At 41.1% G+C, this 23,202-nt stretch overlaps 1 protein-coding gene across 5 annotated transcripts in view; it reads right to left on the reverse strand.

Annotated features, from left to right (window-relative positions):
* The window catches only part of ERC2 (ELKS/RAB6-interacting/CAST family member 2), a 1,638,183-nt gene that overhangs the window by 856,430 nt on the left and 758,551 nt on the right, over positions 1 to 23,202 (reverse strand). For all 5 annotated transcript variants that reach the window (XR_003856601.1, XR_003856602.1, XR_003856603.1 and 2 more), the window contains one exon: positions 21,594 to 21,605. Coding sequence is in view for 1 of the 5 variants with exons in the window: in XM_029600911.1 (XP_029456771.1) it covers positions 21,594 to 21,605 (12 nt within the window). In the remaining 4 variants the exon portion in view is untranslated. The remainder of the gene's footprint in view (positions 1 to 21,593; positions 21,606 to 23,202) is intronic.

The raw sequence follows: 23,202 nt of genomic DNA on the forward strand, positions 1-23,202 counted from the left end.
CATAGTTGAAAACCTCAGTCCTGTCCAGATGAAAAATATTAAAGAAAGGAATACTTCTAAACAAAAGCAGCCCTGGTACAATGATGATTTCAGACGCACTAAACAGAACTTTAGAAAATTAGAGAAACAATGGCAGAAATGCCCATTTTCTGATTCCCTAGGAAAGCATAAATCTCTCCTAACAAAATACCGCACACTAACCAATAAAGTAAAAAAAAAATATTACTATGCTAAACAGATGCATGGGGTGATATTAATTCTAAACTGTTCTTTGATGTTGCTAAACATCTAATTAAGGGCCAGTCATTTTCCTTCTCAAACGCCGCTTGCAATGAATATGCCATATCCTTTTTAGATAAAATCAATATGTTAAAAATTTAATTCCCTTTCTTTTCTCCCACAATAGCAACTGAAGATTCACATGGCCTGGTTAAGTGGTCCATGTTTGACAGAATAACTAATCTTGAAATTAGTCAAATCATTGCTAAAATTAAGCCTGCTACTCACCTACATGACCCAATTCCTGCAGGTTCCTTGAAACAAGTACACTATGTTATCACTCTGACAATCACAACCTTAATTAATCATTCTCTATCAGAAGGAATTGTACCACATGGATTAAAAAAAGCTGTGTTAAAGCCGATTCCTAAAAATAAAACTGGTAGAATTGACGATTGTGACAACTATCGTCCAATATCTAATTTGTCTTTTCTATCAAAAGTTCTTGAAAAAGCAGTATTAACCCAACTTGTAAATCATTTGAAGACTAAGATATTCTCTTCCCAAATCAATTCTGATTTAGGGAACATTGTTCAACTGAGACACTACTCCTCTCATTAACGGACTCTGTTTTACGAGGATTTGATGCAAATGAATCTTATTTTCTTTGCTAATTGACTTAACAGTCGCATTTGACACTGTGGACCATATCCTGTTGTGCCATCAGTTGAACAACATTGGGACTGAATGTTGTCTTCTCAAATGGTTCTCTTCTTTCTATCTAATAGAACATTCCAAGTCAAACTGGGCAATCACATATCAGATACTTTCCATATTGATACAGTCCCTCACGGCTCAGCACTCTCAGTAACACTATTCAATATTTATATGCTCCTACTGTACAAATTACTGGCGAATTTAGGAACTACATTCTTCCTGTATGCTGATGACATACACTTAAGAACATAAGAACATAAGAAAATGCCATACTGGGTCAGACCAAGGGTCCATCAAGCCCAGCATCCTGTTTCCAACAGTGGCCAATCCAGGCCATGAGAACCTGGTAAGTACCCAAAAACTAAGTCTATTCCATGTTACCATTGCTAATGGCAGTGGCTATTCTCTAAGTGAACTTAATAGCAGGTAATGGACTTCTCCTCCAAGAACTTATCCAATCCTTTTTTAAACACAGCTGTACTAACTGCACTAACCACATCCTCTGGCAACAAATTCCAGAGTTTAATTGTGCATTGAGTAAAAAAGAACTTTCTCCGATTAGTTTTAAATGTGCCCCATGCTAACTTCATGGAGTGCCTACTAGTCTTTCTATTATCCGAAAGAGTAAATAACCGATTCACATCTACCCATGCTAGATGTCTCATAATTTTAAACATCTCTATCATATCCCCCCCTCAGCCGTCTCTTCTCCAAGCTGAAAAGTCCTAACCTCCATTCTCCAAATCATTCGAAAATCAGTATCAACATTATCAATCTATATGAAAACAGAAACTATTACAACTTAAACTAACATTAAACCTTAAAAAGACTGAAATCATTTGGTTAAGAAGAAACTCTTCGATAGCTAAACCACCGGCTCTAGACCTGGGTAATTTTCAAATTACTCCCTCAAATCAAATACGGGATTTAGGTATCCAGCTAGATGAGAATCTTACTATGAAAAAACACATCAATAAATTAATTAATGCAGGTTATGCTAAGTTGTGTATATTACATCAGTTGAAACCTTTATTAACTTTCAAAGACTTCCGAACTGTATTGCAAACTCTAATTTTCTCAAACCTAGACAACTGTAACTACTTATTTCTCGGTCTTCCCTCATGTCTCTTAAAAGCATTACAAGTACTACAAAATGCCTCCGTAGGACTTTTGTTAGAAACTAGGAAATTCAATCACATTACACCCTCGCTGATTTCACTGCACTAGCTGCAAGTACAATCCTGAATCTATTTTAAAGTATTAACGATAATATTCAAAATCATTCATTTGAGAAACACTGGTATGATAGGCATGACATTACAAGCATACAGACCGCAGCAAACACAAGATCTCAAAATAAAGGACTACTGACTGTCCCATCAATACAGAGCACACACTTGACACATGTAAGAGATTGTGTATTTTCCATAGTGGGTCAAAACCTTGGAATTCCCTACCTGAGATATGTTATGTTTGAAATCAGATAAAGAGATTTAAATGAGAGAGAAAAACATAGCTATTCAAAAATGCATACAACCTAACTTAAAAACATCAAAATGAAGAGATCTACAATAACAAGAAGGACAAGAGAAACAAATTGATGCATGAGGGAATAATTTAATGAGAGATTGTAAAAAGCTCAACATACTAATATGTGACATTTGTTATATTAATTTATTTTTGTACTTCATGTCTTATGTCCTAGATCTTTAGTTAATATGCATTGGAATTTTTCATTTGATAGATGTTAATGCCTGTTTATGAATACTACCTCTGTAACCATTATTATTTGCTGATTTATAGCTATGAATGTTATTTTTGTAAATCATTGTGATCTTAACATGAAATGATGGTATATAAAATGTCTAAATTAATAAGAACATAAGAAATTGTCATGCTGGGTCAGACCAAGGGTCCATCAAGCCCAGCATCTTATTTCCAACAGAGGCCAAACCAGGCCACAAGAACCTGGCAATTACCCAAACACTAAGAAGATCCCATGCTACTGATGTAATTAATAGCAGTGTCCATATCCTAAGTAAACTTGATTAATAGCCGTTAATGGACTTCTCCTCCAAGAACTTATCCAAATCTTTTTTGAACCCAGCTACACTAACTGCACTAACCACATCATCTGGCAACAAATTCCAGAGCTTTATTGTGCGTTTAGTGAAAAATCATTTTCTCTGATTAATCTTAAATGTGCTACTTGCTAACTTCAAGGAATGCCCCCTAGTCCTTCTATTATTCAAAAGTGTAAATAACCAATTCACATCTACTCGTTCAAAACTTCTCATGATCTTAAAGACCTCTATCATATTCCCCCTCAGCCATCTCTTCTCCAAGCTGAACAGCCCTAACCTCTTCAGCCTTTCCTCATAGGGGAGCTGGTCCATCCCCTTTATCATTTTGGTTGCCCTTCTCTGTACCTTCTCCATCGCAACTATATCTTTTTTGAGATGCGGCGACCAGAATTGTACAGTATTCAAGGTGCGGTCTCACCATGAAGCGATATAGAGGCATTATGACATTTTCTGTTTTATTAACCATTCCCTTCCTAATAATTCCTAGCATTCTGTTTGCTTTTTTTGAGTGCTGCAGCACACTGAGCCGATGATTTTAAAGTATTATCCACTATGATGCCTAGATCAGCGCACAGCTGGTTCAAATCTTTCCTTGAAAACAGGCAATATAGGGTTAGGATCAACAACAAAGAGTCACTCCCTATCAGATCGAAGCGGGGGTACCCCAAGGATCATCCCTTTCACCCACACTATTCAATATTTATCTCCTCCCACTCTGCCATCTTCTATCCAACCTCAAGCTAACTCATTTCCTATACACGGATGACATCCAGATCCTCATCCCGATAGTGGAATCCCTCCACAAAACGTGGTCTTACTGGAACAGCTGCCTTTCAACAATCAAAAACCTGCTCAACAACCTCAACCTTATGCTAAACACTAGCAAAACGGAAATCCTCATAATTGCCCCAGACAATTGCACCCTGCTTAACCAACCTAGTTCCGCCCAACTCTCCTCCACATCGATAGACCACACACCGCAAGTAAGAGACCTTGGGGTGATTCTAGACAACCAACTCAACTTCACCAAGTTCGTAAATAACACCACCAAAGAATGCTTCTTCAAACTGCAAGTTTTAAAAAAACTAAAACCACTTCTACACTTCTGAGACTTCTGCTTGGTACCACAAGCTATCATCCTCCCTAAACTGGATTATTGCAGCTCACTCCTCCTGGGCCTGCCCACCAGCACCATCAAACCACTTCAGATGGTTCAGAATGCGACGGCTAGAATCCTCACTAACACCAAAAAAAGGGAACACATCACCCCTATCCTCCAGAATCTTCATTGGCTGCCGGTAAAATTTAGGATACACTTCAAATCCCTTATGATGATTCATAAGGCTCTTCACAACATCTCCCCCCTCATCCTATCATTCCAACTGCAGCAGCACACTTCCAAGAGACCGATCAGAAGTGCATACCAGAACATGCTTCACACCCAGCCGGCTAAAACCTTACTGAGGAAACGAGCTATGTCCACAGCAGGTCCCCCCCTTTGGAATCTGCTCCCACCGGATCTCCGCCAAGAACCATGCCTCTTGACTTTCAAAAAGAAGCTTAAGACTTGGCTATTCACCCAAGCTTTCCCTGAGAGCTAAAACCTGATAATACAATAGTCATTATATATACCTATGTACATATGTTTTCTGAGTTTGGATCCTAGTTTCAGTTAACTGAGTTTTTTAATGTCTCCCTAAAAGTGTTCCTGTACACCTGTTTTAATGTATTCAGCCCCAGAGGCGACTGTTCAGTTCCATGTAAACCGGTGCGATATGTATTGTATACAGGATCATCGGTATATAAAAATAAAAAATAAATACATCTTTTTCCTGGGTGGAAGCTCCTAATATGGAACCTACCATCGTGTAACTACAGCAAGGGTTATTTTTCCCTATATGCAACACCTTGCACTTGTCCACATTAAATTTCATCTGCCATTTGGATGTCCAATCTTCCAGTCTTGCAAGGTCCTCTTGTAATGTATCACAATCCGCTTATGATTTAACTACTCTGAATAATTTTGTATCATCCGTAAATTTGATAACGTCACTCATCGTATTCCTTTCCAGATCATTTACATATATATTGAAAAGCACCGGTCCAAGTACAGATCCCAGGGGCACTCCACTGTTTACCCTTTTCCACTGAGAAAATTGACCATTTAATCCTACTCTCTGTTTCCTGTCTTTTATCCAGTTTGTAATCCACAAAAGGACATCGCCTCCTTTGTGTTCAGGCATGGTGCAACCTCACTTTGAGTACTGTTTCAGTTCTGTTCTCCCCATCTCAAAAAAAGACAAAGTGGAATAGAAAAGAGGTAGAGGAGGGAGACAAGAATTACAAAGGGCATGGAGTGGTTCTCCTATGATAAGAGGCTGCACAGGCTATAGCTCTTCAGCTTGGAAAAGATATGGCTGAGAAGGGGAATGATAGAAGTTTATGGAATCATGAATGGGGTGGCATAGATACATAAAGGACAGTTGCTTATCCTTTCAAAAAATACTAAAACCAGGGGACACTCCATGAAACTAACAACCAACAGATTTAAAATGAATACTAGAAATTATGTTTTCACGCAGTGCATAATCAAGCTGTGGAATCTGTTGCCATAGGACATGATGAAGGCAACTAGCATATCGGAGTTTAAAAGAAGCGTGGACAAGTTCCTAGAGGAAATAACTGGAACACTTTATTAAAAAGAAAGCTATTGTTATCCCTGAGAGTAACAAGAAATAGGTTTACCTTATAGGATGTGCCAGATATTTGTGACCTGGATTGGCTACTCAGGGACAAGATGCTGGACTAGATGGACCTTGGTCTGACCTAGCATGATATTTCTTATATTCATATAGATAATGATATTTTAATCTGTGGTCTGATGGAATGATATAACACAAAGATATGAATATCCTGCAAGCAATTACCACAGCAGTTCTAATTTTACTGCACCATCTCCTACTGAACTTTGATACTGCAATCAGGCCACCATATCTGAACCAGAAAAAAAAAGATATTTTATTTTTCAAATTCCAGAGTGCTGTAAACATTCATCATTTCTGCTATTGATATATTGCTATATCCACTTATGCGCTGATTCACTAAGCTGTATATTAAAATAATAAGGCCAAATTTTAAAAGGTGCGAGCGGGCGTAGATTTGTTTGCGCAACCTGGCATGAACAAATCTACGCCCGATTTTATAACATGCGCGCGCTGACTCGAACATGTTATAAAATCCAGGGTCAGCGCGTACATGGGGGTGCATAATTGTGCAACTTGCGCACGCCGAGCCGCACAGCCTTCCTCCGTTCCCTCTAAGGCCACTCCGAAATTGGAGCAGCCTCGGAGAGAACTTTCCTTCCGCCTCCCCCCACCTTCCCCTCCCTTCCCCTACCTAACTCGCCCCCAGCCCTATCTAAAAAAAACCCCATACCTTTGTTGAAGAAGTTATGCGCGCCGGCCAACAGCCGGCCCGCAATCCCGGGCACAGCGGCAAACGGCCGCTGTGCCTGGAGACTCTGGCCACGCCCACGCCCCACCCAGGACCGCCCCCACCCTGCCCCTTTTTGCAAGCCCCAGGACATACGCGCGTCCCAGGGCTTGTGCAAGCCACCGAGCCTATGCAAGATAGGCTCGGCACGCGCAGGGGCAGCTTGGGGCAGCTTTTCTTGGGTTATGCGTATATCTTATGCGCGTAACCCTTTGAAAATCTACCCCTTAGTGTCCAAGCTCATAATGTTAACAGCAGTTGATTAATAATATGCAGAGCGTGAAAATGCTAAAAGTCCCACACTAAAGGGAGAGTGGGTCTTTTATTATGTGCACAATTCATATAATATGTAGCGGACTCCCCGATCTCACTGCGTTAGCCTTTACTTGGAGTGCTACGGATCCGGGCTCGGTCCGGACAGTAAAGAAGAATAATCTTCCAATGCCCTGATGTTTCTATCCACTGTTCACTTTTATTACTCACACTGGAGATAGAGAACCTCTAATAGGTGACAAACAGTTCAGAGAGAAATAAGGAAGCCAATAATAGCAGCAAAGTTATATAAATGGATTGAAACCAATGTCCAGCTATACAATTTGTCCAATGATAAGGGTAGGAAAATCAGGAAAAATATTCAGTGGAGTCCAAGGGTGGTGTTCAAACAAAACAGACTTTACTGGAACTTAAAAAGAATAATCCAGGCTATAATGCCAAAAATAAAAAACAGCATCAGAAATATAAAAGCAATGAATATTATGGTCAATTTATTCATTTTAAGTGTTGGCTCCCTTCTTGCACCATGATCCAAGGAGAAGAACTTCTCCCCTTATAAATTAGAGTAACTCTAATGGGGTTCCAGAATAAAAGTAATTAACACGTGGGAAAATACCCCCAAACAAGAAAATTGTAGGGCCCTGTCCCAAAATACACAACATCCAAAAACTCTATCTTGGTCAGCTTTTCAACTCTTGTAACCACTGGAAATGCTCAATAGGGGTTAGTCCTTGAGTCCTCATCCCCAATTAGTGCATGGTGTTATTTTTTCAGTTTATATATCCTAGCTTCCTGCAGCTGTTTTTTTGAGGGTGTGTTAGGCATGGGAAAGAGAGGATAGGAGAGTTGGTGAGTGGTTTAGTGGGAGTAGGAGCTTCTTTTGATTCGATTACCTGAGTGCGTTATCTGATCTTCTGTTGCCATCTGTTTCCCTTTACCTTAGTTTTTTGTCTTCTTTGCTGGAGTGAAAGCTTTTGTTGTCCAGTTTGTCTGTCTGTCTTTTGGTGTGGAGGAGTGAGGAGGAGGCGTGGAAGAGTGAGGAGGGGTAGAGGAGTGGTGATGGAGTATGGTGAAGGGAGTGTAGAGAAGTGGTGAAGGAGGAGTGATGGAGGAGTGGAGGTGGTGTAGTTGAGTGAGCAGGAGTGTGGAAGTGTGGTGTAAGTGGAGGAGTGGTGTTGGTGGAGGAGTGGTGTTTGTGGTGAGGAGGAGGAGGATGAAGCCTGAGAGCGAGGGGAGAGAGGAGAGGCGTGAGGGGAGGAGGGAAGAGATGATGCAGCAGGATGAGGGCAGGAGTGCTAGGGGAAGGAGGAGGTGTAGGGACAGGAGTAGAGATAGACAGGAGGGAAGTGATAGGAATAGGAGGGAGGGGGAAGGGGGAAGGGGATAAGCAGGCGAGGATGGAGGAAGGAGGACGGCAGGCTAGGGATAGAGAGGGCATAGGGGAAAGGAGTTGACAGGGCAGGAAGGGGGAGAGAGAAGTGGGATGGAGAGTGAGGAAAGGGAGGACACCTCCCCGGAAGCAGAAGTGGCACCCCATTCTCGCAACCAGGCAGCAGGAAGCCTTCATCTCAGGGCTATCAAGTTTAGTGTCCAGGATAATAAGAAGGTCATTGTAGGGGACCTGCAGCATTATGCCATGCTATCTGGCAACCGGGCGGCCAAAACCTCAAAGACAGCCAAGGGCCAGATCTAGCACAACACAGCCCAGGATATCTCCAGGTGCAGTGAAGCAGCTTACCAGGTACCAGGACATCAAGGCACAGCTAAAAGCCAAGGTGAAGGTGAAGGTAAATATATATGGCAGACTGGAGGATAAGCCCCTTGTCACATCGTCCTCACCCCCATGGAGGAGTGCCTCATGCAAAGGCTGGGACCAGATGTCTTCGAGGGCATGGCTAAGCGACTAGACCACCACGCGAGCCACAGCTGGTAAGTTCACCTCAACAATAAATGGGCAGGCAGTAATGGGTATACACATCATTTGGCATAAGATGCTCACAATGCTAAAAATCAAAGTGCACTTCTGATGCCAAATGAAAAAAGGATATTTGCTGCCATTAGTATTTATGTCTTATGTTTTGTTTCCACAGCTCTCGCCACAAAGCTGCCAATCCCAGCCAGGAAGCAGCAATAGAATGAAGAACATGCTGATGCAAATCCTACAATGGATGCCCGAACAGCCATCTGAGTCTTCCCCTGCGTCACTGGAGTCCACATCCCGCAGCAGTCCCCAGGTTGACAGATGCCTGAGGATAGGTCCCCAAAAGACATGCCCCACCCCAAGTGGCAAGCTATGATGTGGCATGGGGCCAAAAAGGGCCAAAGGTGGTGGTTCGAATGCCAAATAAGAAGAGCTGTACCAACATTCCTGGGTGGGCCCCTCTACAGAATCCATGTGCTGGCTAGTTGGAGGAAGCCTGCTGGGCCCATCCTCACTACAGAGTTCCTCTCTCAGCTAGAAGGAAAAAGCCTGCTGAGCCCGTCCTCATTACAGAGTTCATATGCTGGCTAGGTGGAAGAAGCCTGATGAGTCCGTCCTCACTACAAGTTCCTGTGCCAGCACGCAGACCTGTCAGCCATTGTGGTTCAGCAGCCTAACTCTAAAGCTCTCCTTAATGCTCTGCCTGTATTCCATCCTCTTTGATGTGGCTTCCAGTCACTGTCCAGCTGCTGCCTCTTCTCATCATGTTTCATTTCCTGCTCTGGATGCTGGTGTCTCATCTCAGCTCAGCTCTTGCTGCTGCTGCTGCCTTCATGCTGCTGTGCCTTCTCCTGGGTCTCCTGCCTCCATGTTGTGCTCTTTGGTGCTGGTCATGCTGCCTCCATGCTGAGCTCTTTGGTCCTGGTCCTGCTTCCTTCACCCTTAGGCTGTCCCCTTGAGTGCACTCTTTCAACATGAACTGTCTGGAGCCTTCACTAGCTATCACATAGCAAGGCTGCTATCAGTTCCAAAATTAGAACTGTACTGAAGCTATTGGGAGTGCCACTTCTGCTTTCTATGGTTTTTGTTGTGATCATGATTGTGCCAAAAGGATAAGATGCTAAGCCTGTATATGTAATAATGTCATTTCAAACAATGAAAAATACCCTTCCTGGTTGGTTCCTTTCATTGTGTGGTTTTTGTGTTAACGGTTCACTAGGTATAAGGTTTGCCCTCCATGTGACCTTGCATGCTAGAATGTCCTTGCACATTCTAAGTACCCACTTAGGCAAGACCATATGGGCTAGGACATACAACTGAATGTTCAGTGTATGCTCCTAAGGAAGACTGCAAGAGCTGAAGAAGAAGTTTATTACTGGGGTCCTTTTGTATTGCCTCTTGTTGCCTTCTTTGCACTGCATACTCTTAGCTAACTCCTGCTTACATGGGCCTGTATGTAAGATAGATAGTCGCTGGACAACACAGTTTATTGTGTACATGTAGAGCTTGTGTGGTGTTATAGGGAAGTTAGAGTCATCATCACACAAGACTTGAGGTGAGGCGTTGGTGGTGATTTAGGGGTCAGTTTTAGATGCGGAGTGAGACGTACGAACAGCACAGTACACCGAGGTGAAGATTCGACATCAATTTGGAATGAGGAAAATCTCACAAATATGAGATTTCTACTATGTTATCTTGCTCTAGCTTGATGATACCCTGTTATAGAGTCATTCAATATGTTTTATATATATATAAGTGCACTTATATGAGGTAATTTTCAAAGGTGTTACTTTATTGTAGCAATTTTCCAAAGCCCATTTACCAACATTAAGGGGTCAATTTTAAGACCCGCGTGCAGATGGATGCGATTTTATAAAAGGCACGCGCTCACGTTCCCCTTAGGCTGAGCCCTTGGTTGCCAGGGTCAACTGGTCTTAGGTGTGGGCCTATGTGGTGATGGAGATCCATGAAGTCATTGCAGACCAGCACATAGGAAGAAGCAGCAAGAGGACTGCCTGTGGAGAACAGGGTTAGGCTCAGGACGAGGTCAGAGGCAGGCGGAGTTCTATCAAGTTGGTGCCTAGGCAGTGGTCGGTGGCAGGCGAAGAAGAATCAGAGCCTGAGTCCAAGCTAAAGTCAAGCCAGAGATCCATCCGAGGGAAACAGGGGACACAGAAGAGGCAGGGAGGTGAGGAGCAATACAGTAAGGAACAGGACACTCAAGACTCGGAGATGAGAGGCTGACCATGAAGGAGACGAAGACAAGAACTCAGGAACACAAAGAGGAACCCAGGAGCAGGAACAATACTGAGGTAACTAGCTCTACTGAAAGGTAATGGACCTACTGCCGAGGCACCGGATGGGAGCAAGCTCAGACATATATAGTCCTGGCCAAATGATGTTATCGGGGAGCACCTCTGGGTGTTTTGCGCCACTGGTCCTTTAAGAGGGATGGCATGCGCGCAGCCCTAAGAGGGCCAGAAACAGAAGTAACGTAGGTGGCCAGGCCAGGGCAGGGCCTGCTGCATGGCCTGCTGCGTGGCCCAAGGAACTCGGCCCGATGTCGGGAGGCATGGCAGAGAAGGCGGACAGAATGCATCGAGGTGCCATGCACACCTGGTAAGGTCTTCCTTGGTGGCAGATCTCCATTTTGGGGCATGGCCAAGAGATGTGAGCATAAATACTTACGTTTCTGGACGTGTGCCCAGATCCCTACCACATAAGTTTACTTCTGCTATGGAGGAGGTATAAATTTAAAAAAAAACTGCCATTTCACAGGGGTTTAAAAGGTCTGGGATAACTGGGGGGGGGGGGGGGTGCAGACTTTCAAATCAGGGGTTTGGAGGACCTAGGTGTTAACTGGGTGAACTGGTGGACAACTGGTGAAACTCGCAGCAGCGTAGACACGCGCCCCTTTTAAAATTACCCGACTTGCATAGAAAGTGGGTTTTATGCTCATTAGTGCATGCCCACTTAAAATTAGGCGCACACGGCCGGATTTTAAATCCTCCCGCGTGTAAAATCTGGCCTTTAAACATGTGGCCAGGCCTATTTTCAAAAAGGTCTGGTGACACACGTAAAGTCCAAAACGCATACACATGCCGACTTTCCTGCAAGGGGAAGGCCCGGGGGTGTGCCAGAGCAGCGGCATTGATCACTGTCCCACAGCCTCACACGCCGAGCCGTGAAGTAAGTTGGGAAAAAAGAAAAAAAAAGGTAGGAATTAGGGGTTGGAGAGGAGAGTGGAAGGGGAAGGAAAGTTAGTGTAGGGGGTAGGGAAGTTTTCTCCCAGTCCGCTCCTTAATTGGAGAGAACTGGGATGGAACTGTGGAAGGCCAGGATGTATCACCGCGCAAAATTTGCTAAATTTTACCCCCACCCCCCCACCCCTTGCGCATGCCACGCACACATAGATTACAAAATCTGGCGCACAGGCCCAACGATTTTATATCATTCGTGCGCCGGCGCACACATGTTATAAAATCAGTGTGTCCATGTGTGAGTGCCGGGAAGCATGCGCACAAGGACACGTGCACACCTTTCAAGATCTACCTGACAGTGTGCATGTTCAGGGTATTTTATAACATGCGTGCATATACATGTGCAAGTTATAAAATGGCTGCGTAACTAGGTGCACACCGACACACACATGCCCCAGTGTACCTGTGAGCCGGTTTGAAAGTTAACATCCCTAAATAACATTCTAATACACACACTATCTGATGTTCCAATATACAATGCTATCTTGCTGGTATTCAGGTTGGAAGGTGTCCAGGGTGCCAAACCCTCTGCATAGAAAATGGTGCTCAGCACCAACTGTTCAGCTGTAGTGAACTTGACTTGGCTGTCAGGCCCCTCCGCTAGTTTTCTGGCATACTTTCTCTTCACTAGACATTGAAGGTCTCACCATTTGTGGCTTAGGACTTTCACAATGCGGTTATAGTGAAAGAAAGCATTGAGCGTTTGGTGAATCTCCCACACTATTTCCTTCCTGTAGGACACAACTCTCCTAGACTGGGAGATGCTGGACCTTTTTGACCTGGTGGACAAGAAGGTCCACCTCCAAGGTAGGAAGTTGGGCTTCCTCACTTGCTCCACTCCTTTTGGACATGGTGTAAGTAGGATGACATGCACTGGAAGCCGACCCTTTGCACCCGCATACTCTTATAAACTGCATATATTTGTGCTTCTAAAGGGGGGTGACATATGCAGGTAAATCTTAAACATGAATATAATTTAAAAAGATAGCAAATAAAAACACTATTGTTATTTGCATATATAGCAGTTACATTTGTGTGTATACTATTAGAAGTTGTGGTACATGTGTTAATTGTGCACTATTGGTATATATGTATTTTTCCACTTCTGAGTGCAGTGGGTCTACACAAGGAATAAAAGTATGATCCATCTGCTCAGGGACTTCAATATCCGGGCCAGTTTCTTCTTATAGTTTGCCTTGTGGGTAAGACATGAACCAGACCTACAAGTTCCTGATGCCATGGAGCTAGCTGCTATTTTATCTCAAGACGGTTATACTGGATATTAAGATAGATTGGAATATATGGATGAAAACATCATCATGATCAGAGATCTGGATGATTACTTTATAAGGCTTGCCCACATTCCCTGTGATCCAGTATTTCACTCCAAATGGACCTTATATTTCTCAGTTTGTATCTCATAGTCTTTTATATGCTTTCTGTGTCTTACAATATATCTGACACAGATTTTAAATTCAGACTCGGCTATTTCTTCTACCCTACAAAACCTTTGTCCTCTTAATTCAGTATGTACAGGAAATGGCTGATAATTACACTTCAAACCAATCTCCAGGTTCCAGACAAGTTCTGATGATCCCTTTAAATCAGTTCAGTGTTCTAGTCCATTCCAATTACCAGTGGTGGAAATGAGTGAGTGGTCCAGCTAATTTAATCAGCAAGGAGTGAACAATTGCTCTCAGCTGGTAGCTTTGGTCTAAGAATCCTCAAAAAGCACATAATCCTGGATATCTTATAGAACACAAGGCTGGCAGTCTTCTAGCAGGCAGATGGTCTTTGAAAGTTAGGCATTTGAGAGTTATATGTTTGTTTTAATTGTTTAAGTGATTTTCAGATGAGAGCTGGGAGCCTTCAGCAAAAAAGAAAGGCCTTAACTGTAAAGATAGTTATAGTTATAGTTTATTGCTTTTCTATACCGTTACATCAGCAAGGCCTTCACAACGGTGTACAATTATATTAAAGGAAAATACAATAAATTCATAAAAGAGATAACAGCTAATATTACTAAAAGATGAAGCACAGAAAATATAAATTAGCTGTTAAAAATAACATACTAAAACTATAATATTTAAAAACATCAAACTAAAATAAAATTCAATAAGAACAAATATAGCCAGTGAAGGTATGGAGGGGAAGACTGGGTTTTGGTCATTAATCTGATACCTCTTTTAAGACTGTTGGCATTCCATGCCTGAAGCATTAGAAATGTTGCAATTCTTTTCTGTTACATTTGAAATCTATGGGCCATGGAGGTTCTTAATAAACATCAGTCTGCTGTAGGTGAATGTAGTTCCTACCAGACATCTATATCAAAACTCTTCTCTGTTGTCAAGTGTAGTGATTCAGAAAGATCAACCTCAAGTCTGTTCCTTTTCTCACTTTTAGTCTTATTATTTAGTGGGATACCTAACATACTAGAAACTTTAAACACAAAATCCTTGCTTTTGGCTTGGCTGCACCCACATCTGGTGTACTTTAGAGTGGCAAGTGGTACCTATTGATATATGTCTCTTTTGATTTGTGATCTCCCTTACTAGTAGCTGTTTTAGGAGTGCAAGTTTAGCACAACTACATATGCTGAAATAAATGAAATAACAGGACAAACCAGCATGGCAAGTGTCATGCAGGGCTATGTGTGGATCAGAAAATTATGGCTATAGGATATTCTAAAAGAGATTATACTGTTGTAGAAAATAAAACACAGAAAGGAGTAAATTATGGAGAAACAAACCCAAAGTAAACAGAAAACATTTTTAACTAAATATTAACATTGTTTCAATTTTTTAAAAATTATTTACAATTGTAAAAGAAAAAAGGGGTCAGGGGTAGGATATACTAGAGTTCAAACTTTATACAGAAAATAAAAAGGCTTAGGGACCTAGGTAGGCCAGATACTACAAGCTTAAGAGTCTAGTTGGTGTAGTGGAGGCCTTAAGCCAATGAGATGAAATACAGCTGTGAAATGCTTTTGAGTCTCATTCTGGCAGCCCAACTTAAGTCCTCCACCATCATATTGCATAGCAAAGTCAAAAGCCCACTGAGACACTGGCTTATCACCTGAAACGGGAACTCCAAAGAGCAAGCTAAGGAGCCACTGGAAAGGTAATAGATGATGCTGGGTCCAGGCCTCCCTCAGCCAGCAAGGCCTTGCCCACCTGAGTACCAGCATCCCAAGAGAGAGTGGCGGGGAGGCCCTACCTAGATGGAAAAAGTGATGTCTTCTGCTGGTTGAGAGTGAAGGGGTTGGACTGCCATCTCTGGGTCCCCCAGTAGTGGAAGTGGTGGTAGTGAATGGGGCCTGCTCCTCTCCAGCAATGGCATCGGTATAAGCTGCAGGAAAGGCTGGGTTCTCACCATTGTCTTCATCCACTTCCGCCTCTGATGACGAAGACGAGTTGTCAGCTGTGAAGAGAACAGAAAATGTGTGTCAGTTCATGAGCTCATATGCTCCTGGGTGTGATGTGCAGAATCATCTAGGCAATCAGAGGGCATTCCTTTTCTGGAAGAGGTGTAGGCAAAGGGAAGTGCTGCTAACTATGGGACACCCATGTCACAGAAATGGTGGCAAGGCCATAGAATGATTTCTTGAAATACGGAAACTTTGGTTCAGCAGTATTTTACTTGATGGTCCCTTGCTTGTGATATGAGCTCAGACGCAGATTCAGTGTCAGGGTTCTTAGCAGTGGGCTATGGTCTATATAATAAGACATAAAGGGCCATGATGCAGCACATAGTTGTACTGGATAGGGGACATATATTTTCATAGGTAATAAATTCAGGAGTGGGTGAGAACACTCTGAAGGTTTTTCAGCTTGGCCTAATGTTTCATGACAGTGCTGCTCATGGCCAAGAAAAATGCTAAGGTCTAAGTATGTTTGCATGAAGGTTTGAATAAGCACAAGGCAGAGACAGTGTCTTGCTGATTGGTAGGCCAATAGTGTGGCTAGTGATGGAAATAATACATAGACAGACCTTATGAAAATCTCCTTGGCAATATCATGAACTTACCTCCAAACCCATCCCACCTGGTTTGCAGCCGATCCTACCACCTACTCTTTTTCCGGCACAACTCCTGGGCCTTCTTCTTCAGATCCTCAATCTATATAAGAAAACTATGAATACAAAGTTGTACATTGTAGCTGTTACTGTCATCTCCATATTGGTATGTATCTATGTTTTCTACTGACATCTGAAGTGAGAAGCATGGCTCTTTTTACTCCCTTAATGCACCAAGAACTGGTATGCTGCCACCTGGGCCAAAAGTAGCCCAAAACAGGGACCTTCCATGAACTGCCTTTGTACCCATTTTCATGAGAGAACAAGCTGTGCAGTCCAATAGTGGGAATATCCCTTTCCATAGAGCATACAGCTTTGGGGAGTAGCAGAAACCATGTGACATGGCCAAATCTTTCCCTTCTGAAAGGAGAAGATAGGTTTCCTCTGCTTGAGGCCATCATTAAATCTATTAAAGGTCCCTGAGGAAGTTCTAGCTCATAATTGTACCATTATGCTTATGATTATTGGTTTAAATCATTCCTTGCCTGCAATTTCATTCTTGCATTATATTACTTTATCAACACATGTACAATAATCATGCTGTTAATGGAATGTACATATCTGTTGACTCTTGCCCTATTTGATGGCCATATAAGGGCCCCCCTCCAGTGAACCCCCCATGTACATCCTAACATGCCCCCACCCCACTACCCACAGTCTACTTACCCAACGGGGGTAAGAAGCTCAATGGTTAAACCGTGCTCAGATGAGTTGCCAGGCCTCCTGATTTTGGTGCAGGCTCCTGCGCATTTCCCGGATAGGAACAGCACACTCATGTTCCACCGCCAGGAATGCCAAGCAGGAAACATGCCTGGTGGTGAAGTTTGGCTGCTAAGCAAGTGGTGGCATCATAGAATGAGCCTGCCCTGAAGGAACTGGAAGTTACACGTTGTGGAAGCATACAAGAGTAGGATATATGCGCATGTTTGCACAGGAACAGAAAACTACGCAAATGTTTAGGAGCAACCTACATATGCAACTTCTGCACTAAAGTTAAATGCATTTTATATCGAGCAGGTATATGTGCACACTTGATAATAATTCACTCACGATTGTGCATGAGCCCATATGTGCGCGAGTATGGGCTCACGTGCATTTCTTTAAAACTTATCCTCCCTGTGCAGAAATGGGCTTTTGAAAATTGTTACAATAGTATGTTACATTTACGTGCATAACACCTTTGAAAATTAGTTCCACACGATACAGAGTCATAACAAATATCAGACCATAACCACTAACTACCAAAATAAAGTCTACCGTAAAACCTATAATTGAAAAGGATTCATTTAACACCAGTTTAGTGCTTGTTTCTAATTTTAAAAACATTCTGAAAATCTATTACATGATAATGAAATACTGTTATTTTGTTTTCTATTTCAAATTGGAGGCCTTATTTAAATGTTCAATTTGATTACCTAATTTGTAGGCATGATTCTAAAGAAGTTACTTTAGTAAAATGCCTGATTTATGATCAATCTTTGATATCAGATTATTGTGTGCACAGAAACTATTTATAACAAATCCATAGAAAAACATATTTGACAAGTATAACTTTGGTAGAAGGTCTACACTGTCAAAAGATTGAAAAAGAACCACCACAATCATTGTACTCGCAAGTTACAAGGGATCTAGGATTGTAGTTTGTGAAACTGGAAGATATCAAGGAAATAATTCAATGGCAATACTGGGTTGATTGGGGTAGTGAGATCTCACTGTGGGTATAAGTCATAGAAAATGATGAACCACTTTGAGGTGACCTATTAGTAAAAATTTGTAACTTATCATTAAAATCATCCATTGTACCTGAAGACTGGAGGATAGCAAATGTAACCCCAATATTTAAAAAGGGCTCCAGGGGCGATCCGGGAAACTACAGACCGGTTAGCCTGACTTCAGTGCCAGGAAAAATAGTGGAAAGTGTTCTAAACATCAAAATCACAGAACATATAGAAAGACATGGTTTAATGGAACAAAGTCAGCATGGCTTTACCCAGGGCAAGTCTTGCCTCACAAATCTGCTTCACTTTTTTGAAGGAGTTAATAAACATGTGGATAAAGGTGAACCGGTAGATATAGTATACTTGGATTTTCAGAAGGCGTTTGACAAAGTTCCTCATGAGAGGCTTCTAGGAAAAGTAAAAAGTCATGGGATAGGTGGCGATGTCCTTTCGTGGATTGCAAACTGGCTAAAAGACAGGAAACAGAGAGTAGGATTAAATGGGCAATTTTCTCAGTGGAAGGGAGTGGACAGTGGAGTGCCTCAGGGATCTGTATTGGGACCCTTACTGTTCAATATATTTATAAATGATCTGGAAAGAAATACGACGAGTGAGATAATCAAATTTGCAGATGACACAAAATTGTGCAGAGTAGTTAAATCACAAGCAGATTGTGATAAATTGCAGGAAGACCTTGTGAGACTGGAAAATTGGGCATCCAAATGGCAGATGAAATTTAATGTGGAAAAGTGCAAGGTGATGCATATAGGGAAAAATAACCCATGCTATAATTACACGATGTTGGGTTCCATATTAGGTGCTACAACCCAAGAAAGAGATCTAGGTGTCATAGTGGATAACACATTGAAATCGTCGGTTCAGTGTGCTGCGGCCGTCAAAAAAGCAAACAGAATGTTGGGAATTATTAGAAAAGGAATGATGAATAAAACGGAAAATGTCATAATGCCTCTGTATCGCTCCATGGTGAGACCGCACCTTGAATACTGTGTACAATTCTGGTCGCCGCATCTCAAAAAAGATATAATTGCGATGGAGAAGGTACAGAGAAGGGCTACCAAAATGATAAGGGGAATGGAACAACTCCCCTATGAGGAAAGACTAAAGAGATTAGGACTTTTCAGCTTGGAGAAGAGACGACTGAGGGGGGATATGATAGAGGTGTTTAAAATCATGAGAGGTCTAGAACGGGTAGATGTGAATCGGTTATTTACTCTTTCAGATAGTAGAAGGACTAGGGGACACTCCATGAAGTTAGCATGGGGCACATTTAAAACTAATCGGAGAAAGTTCTTTTTTACTCAACGCACAATTAAACTCTGGAATTTGTTGCCAGAGAATGTGGTTCGTGCAGGTAGTATAGCTGTGTTTAAAAAGGATTGGATAAGTTCTTGGAGGAGAAGTCCATTACCTGCTATTAGGTTCACTTAGAGAATAGCCACTGCCATTAGCAATGGTTACATGGAATAGACTTAGTTTTTGGGTACTTGCCAGGTTCTTATGGCCTGGATTGGCCACTGTTGGAAACAGGATGCTGGGCTTGATGGACCCTTGGTCTGACCCAGTATGGCATTTTCTTATGTTCTTATGTTCTTATAACATTGGGAGATGAGTGTGCATCTAGCACATGTGCATGGTTCATCTGATTTTATAAAGTGGGGCCATCCATGCACATGTGCCAATGCATATACATCTTGCATTGGAGAAAAAAGGGGCTTGAAGTGGGTGCGATGTGGACAGGGCAAGGGCATTCCAGGACAAGGCCAAGAGATGTACACACAAGTATTTACACATGCCCAGATCAGTACCATGTAAATCTTACATCTGCTATGGAGGAAGTACAAGTTAAAAAAAACAAAAAACTAGGCATCCTGGAGTGGATTTAGGAATCTGGGGTAACTTGAGGGAGTGCAGGCTAAAGAACCAGAGATTTGGAGGACCTAGTGTTGGACTGGAGAACTGGTAGACAAGCTGGTGAAATTGGTCAAGGTATGGATGCACGCCTGTTATAAAATTCCCACACTTGCGCGGCTCATACCCAATTTTACATGGCTGTGCAGGCCCAATTGCAAAATTGGGCACACACATTCACACGCCCAGGCTATTTTATAACATATGCACATATGTGCACGTATGTTATAAGTGTGCATCTAGCACAACAACAGCGGGTGGAGGGAAAACTGGAATCAAACAGTAACCAACAAAAGCCCTGACCTCGGCAGTCTGGGAGACTGTTAAGTATGGGAAACTGATATCAGAGCTTGCTGGGCAAACTGGATGGGCCGTTTGGTCCTTTCCTGCCATCATTTCTATTTTTTCTATGTATATTATAAAATTACCACATCCCTGGACTCGCACCAACACAGATGCGCATATGTGCACCCAAGTGCCCATATGAAAGTTACTGACCCTGGATAGAGTCAAGGCTTTTTTTTTTTTTTTTTTTTTAAATCATGCACATGCACCAATAAATACTACAGTGCTATCTACTACAAAGCTGAGATTTCACACAATGAAAAAGAATGATGGATTTGCTAGAAATTTCATATTCAAAGCGGAAGGTATTGAATAAATTTTAAATTTCTATGTTAAAACATTATATTAAATAGTATAAAACTTAAGGATAAATATCAGCATAACAGTTTTTGCTTAAAAATAAATGTTAAGATCAAAATAATGGATTTCTTTATAAGGCACAAAACAATCCACTCATAGCTTGCCAGTTTATTGATATTACTTTAGATCTATTATTCAGCAGAATGAAAAAAATAAAATAAATGCAATGATTCAGTGGCCTATCCCTACCACTCCTCAAAAGACTGCAGTGTATATGATATTTTAAAATTCTAATATCTCAATCCACACAGTAGTTATGAGTAACATCAGCTTTGATAAGGAATGAATAGGCTTATCACACTGGTTGATTTAGAGGTTATTCATACATGCAGTACCCCTGTTTCTGGGAATAAAAACTTAGTGTTAAAATTATTGAAACTACTTTCCTGCTTAAAGGTAATTTCAAGTTTGGGTTCATTCCTGTTTGGGGACTGTGTATTGCTTTGGTTTTTTTCTCCTAGCCTTGCAATTTGAATTCAGTCAGCATTTGCTAAAGTTTTCTTGCTTTTTTAAATTCCAAATCAGTGCTTCATGTATATTATGCTAAAATGCAAATTTAAAAATATTTAAATTATAGTTTTACAGTAACTTTCTATATGCATCCAAAACTGAAATAAATTATTTACAAAAACATTTCACAATCAAAGCCCTTATCATAGAAATAAAAGGTCAAAAACAAGTTCTAGGCAAGTGGGCAATGAAGGGACTTTATGGTTTCCTGTATGCTTTTCTGAAATTCTGGCATTTGTGTTTCTTGAGTTTCAAGAAATAGGCTGCAGGGGATGTGAATTTATCTGAAGGTATAAATCTGGTGCCTCTGTGCTTTATGAAAGCAACAGTTGCTTCTGAGCTATTAGAGAGGAGTGTGAAGCAAAGGGACTTTATGGTAAACATGCATGCTTCTCTGAAATTCTATTTATGTTTCAAGGATATGGGGAAGAATGTTATATTACCTGAATTTATAATAATAATAATAATAATAATAATAAAACTTTTTATTGGGCTAACAAATTGTAAATAGCTTTCAAGAGCTAAACTCTCTTGATTGAGTAAGATTTTGACTAAGCAGTCACTGAGACAATAAGATTCCCAAACTCTATTCTATTAAAGAGAAATCTAAACTGAAGGATGACAGTAGTAAATAACCCCCTCCACCGCCTCCTACACAATAAAAAAAAAATATGGATAGCAGAGTACTGACCTGGAAGCCAAGCTGATTGGAGGATGTATGAAACCAGCATTTTGTAGAAGAAACGAAGGAGGGGAGGCAATAAAAGAGAATAAAGTGGGAAAGATCAGATTTCATAAAAGAATTTAAAGATGCATTATCATTGAACTTATAACACAAAAGTAACTGCACACAGCACCACCCTAAGCATGGGTAACCTTAACGCTATTTTTTTTTTTTTTTATGAGGTTTCTCCTTTTCTGTGAATACATGCAAAATATTGTAAAGTGAGGACCTTCAGCAGTAGGCTAAATCAAGGGCTCACAATCCATTCCTCGGGACACACCTAGCCAATCATATTTCCAGGATATCCATAATGAATATGTATAAGCTAGATTTGCATATAATGAAGTCAAAACATTAAGCATACCTCACGCATATTAATTGCAGATATCTTAAAAACCTGTCTGGCTATGTATGTCCTGCGGACTGGGTTGTAAACCACCAGGCTAAAGTGATATAGATTGGCACAAAGCATCTAGCTCAGCAAGTTATGATAAGAAAATTCTTATTTACTAACAATAAACAACAAGATAGGATCTACCAGTTTGCTTATTAGTTTATAAATTAGCCAGCAGGTAGCACAGCAGCTCAATAATATTTTCTGGGCTTTATTCTCCCAATCTGTATTGGGCATTTGGAGGTAAAAAAAAAACCAGGGAATAAGCAGCTCAATATCAACTGCCATAAAAACAGATGTTTGGGAGATATTCAGCAACCAAAAAAAGAAAATAGCTGCCACACCCTAAAAACGAGATTTGCAATGAGCAAGAGAGACATTATAGTTGCGCTGTCACCAACTTCCACTTCTCTCACAGTCAGGTATACAAAGATTATTTACCCAAATGGAGGCCTTCTACTTAAACCAAAAATCTGGTTAATTTTAATTGTTATTAAGATGGGGAAGACGGTACCCCATGAAGGTTTATTAGACACCCATGAAAAGAAACAGAAAAAGTAATAGACTCTAGAAGAGTAGATTGCTTTCAATGTATTTGTTCTTTACTGAGATTATCCTGATTCATATCTTTGACAATATTTATATGCTTTGCACCTTATGAACAACATTCTGGAAATGTTGTCAGCTAAGGCGCAATTTGCTGCTGATGTTCTGGCATACGTGATGCATTAATAAAGATTACATGACCTTTTTTTTTTTTTTTTAATGAAATGCTCTTTTCAAGAAAACATTGCACAGAAACTAAGTAATTTTGTTTTAATTTTTTCAAATTTGAAAATGAACTTCATATTTCCTCATTGAAAAGATATTGATAACTTATTTATACAAAATATATAGCATGCTTTTCCACACAGCCACCGCAAAAAATAAAAAAAAAAAGTCTCTTTCCAGTACCATCACAGGTGAACATTCTTTTCCAGTTTATATTTCTGATGGACGCATTAAAATATCTGACAAATAAAATTCAACAACTACCAGAAATTCTGGTTTCTTAAGTTCACTTTCATCAATATTATAAAACACAGATGCAGGCAGCAATACAAAAGATGTCGTTAATATTTTCTTACAAACCAAACCAAAAAAGAACCAAGAGAAGTCTTATCTGTCAAAACCGAACACAAC

The sequence above is a fragment of the Rhinatrema bivittatum genome, chromosome 4 (genome assembly GCF_901001135.1).
Source record: "Rhinatrema bivittatum chromosome 4, aRhiBiv1.1, whole genome shotgun sequence".
Classification (NCBI taxonomy): domain Eukaryota; kingdom Metazoa; phylum Chordata; class Amphibia; order Gymnophiona; family Rhinatrematidae; genus Rhinatrema; species Rhinatrema bivittatum.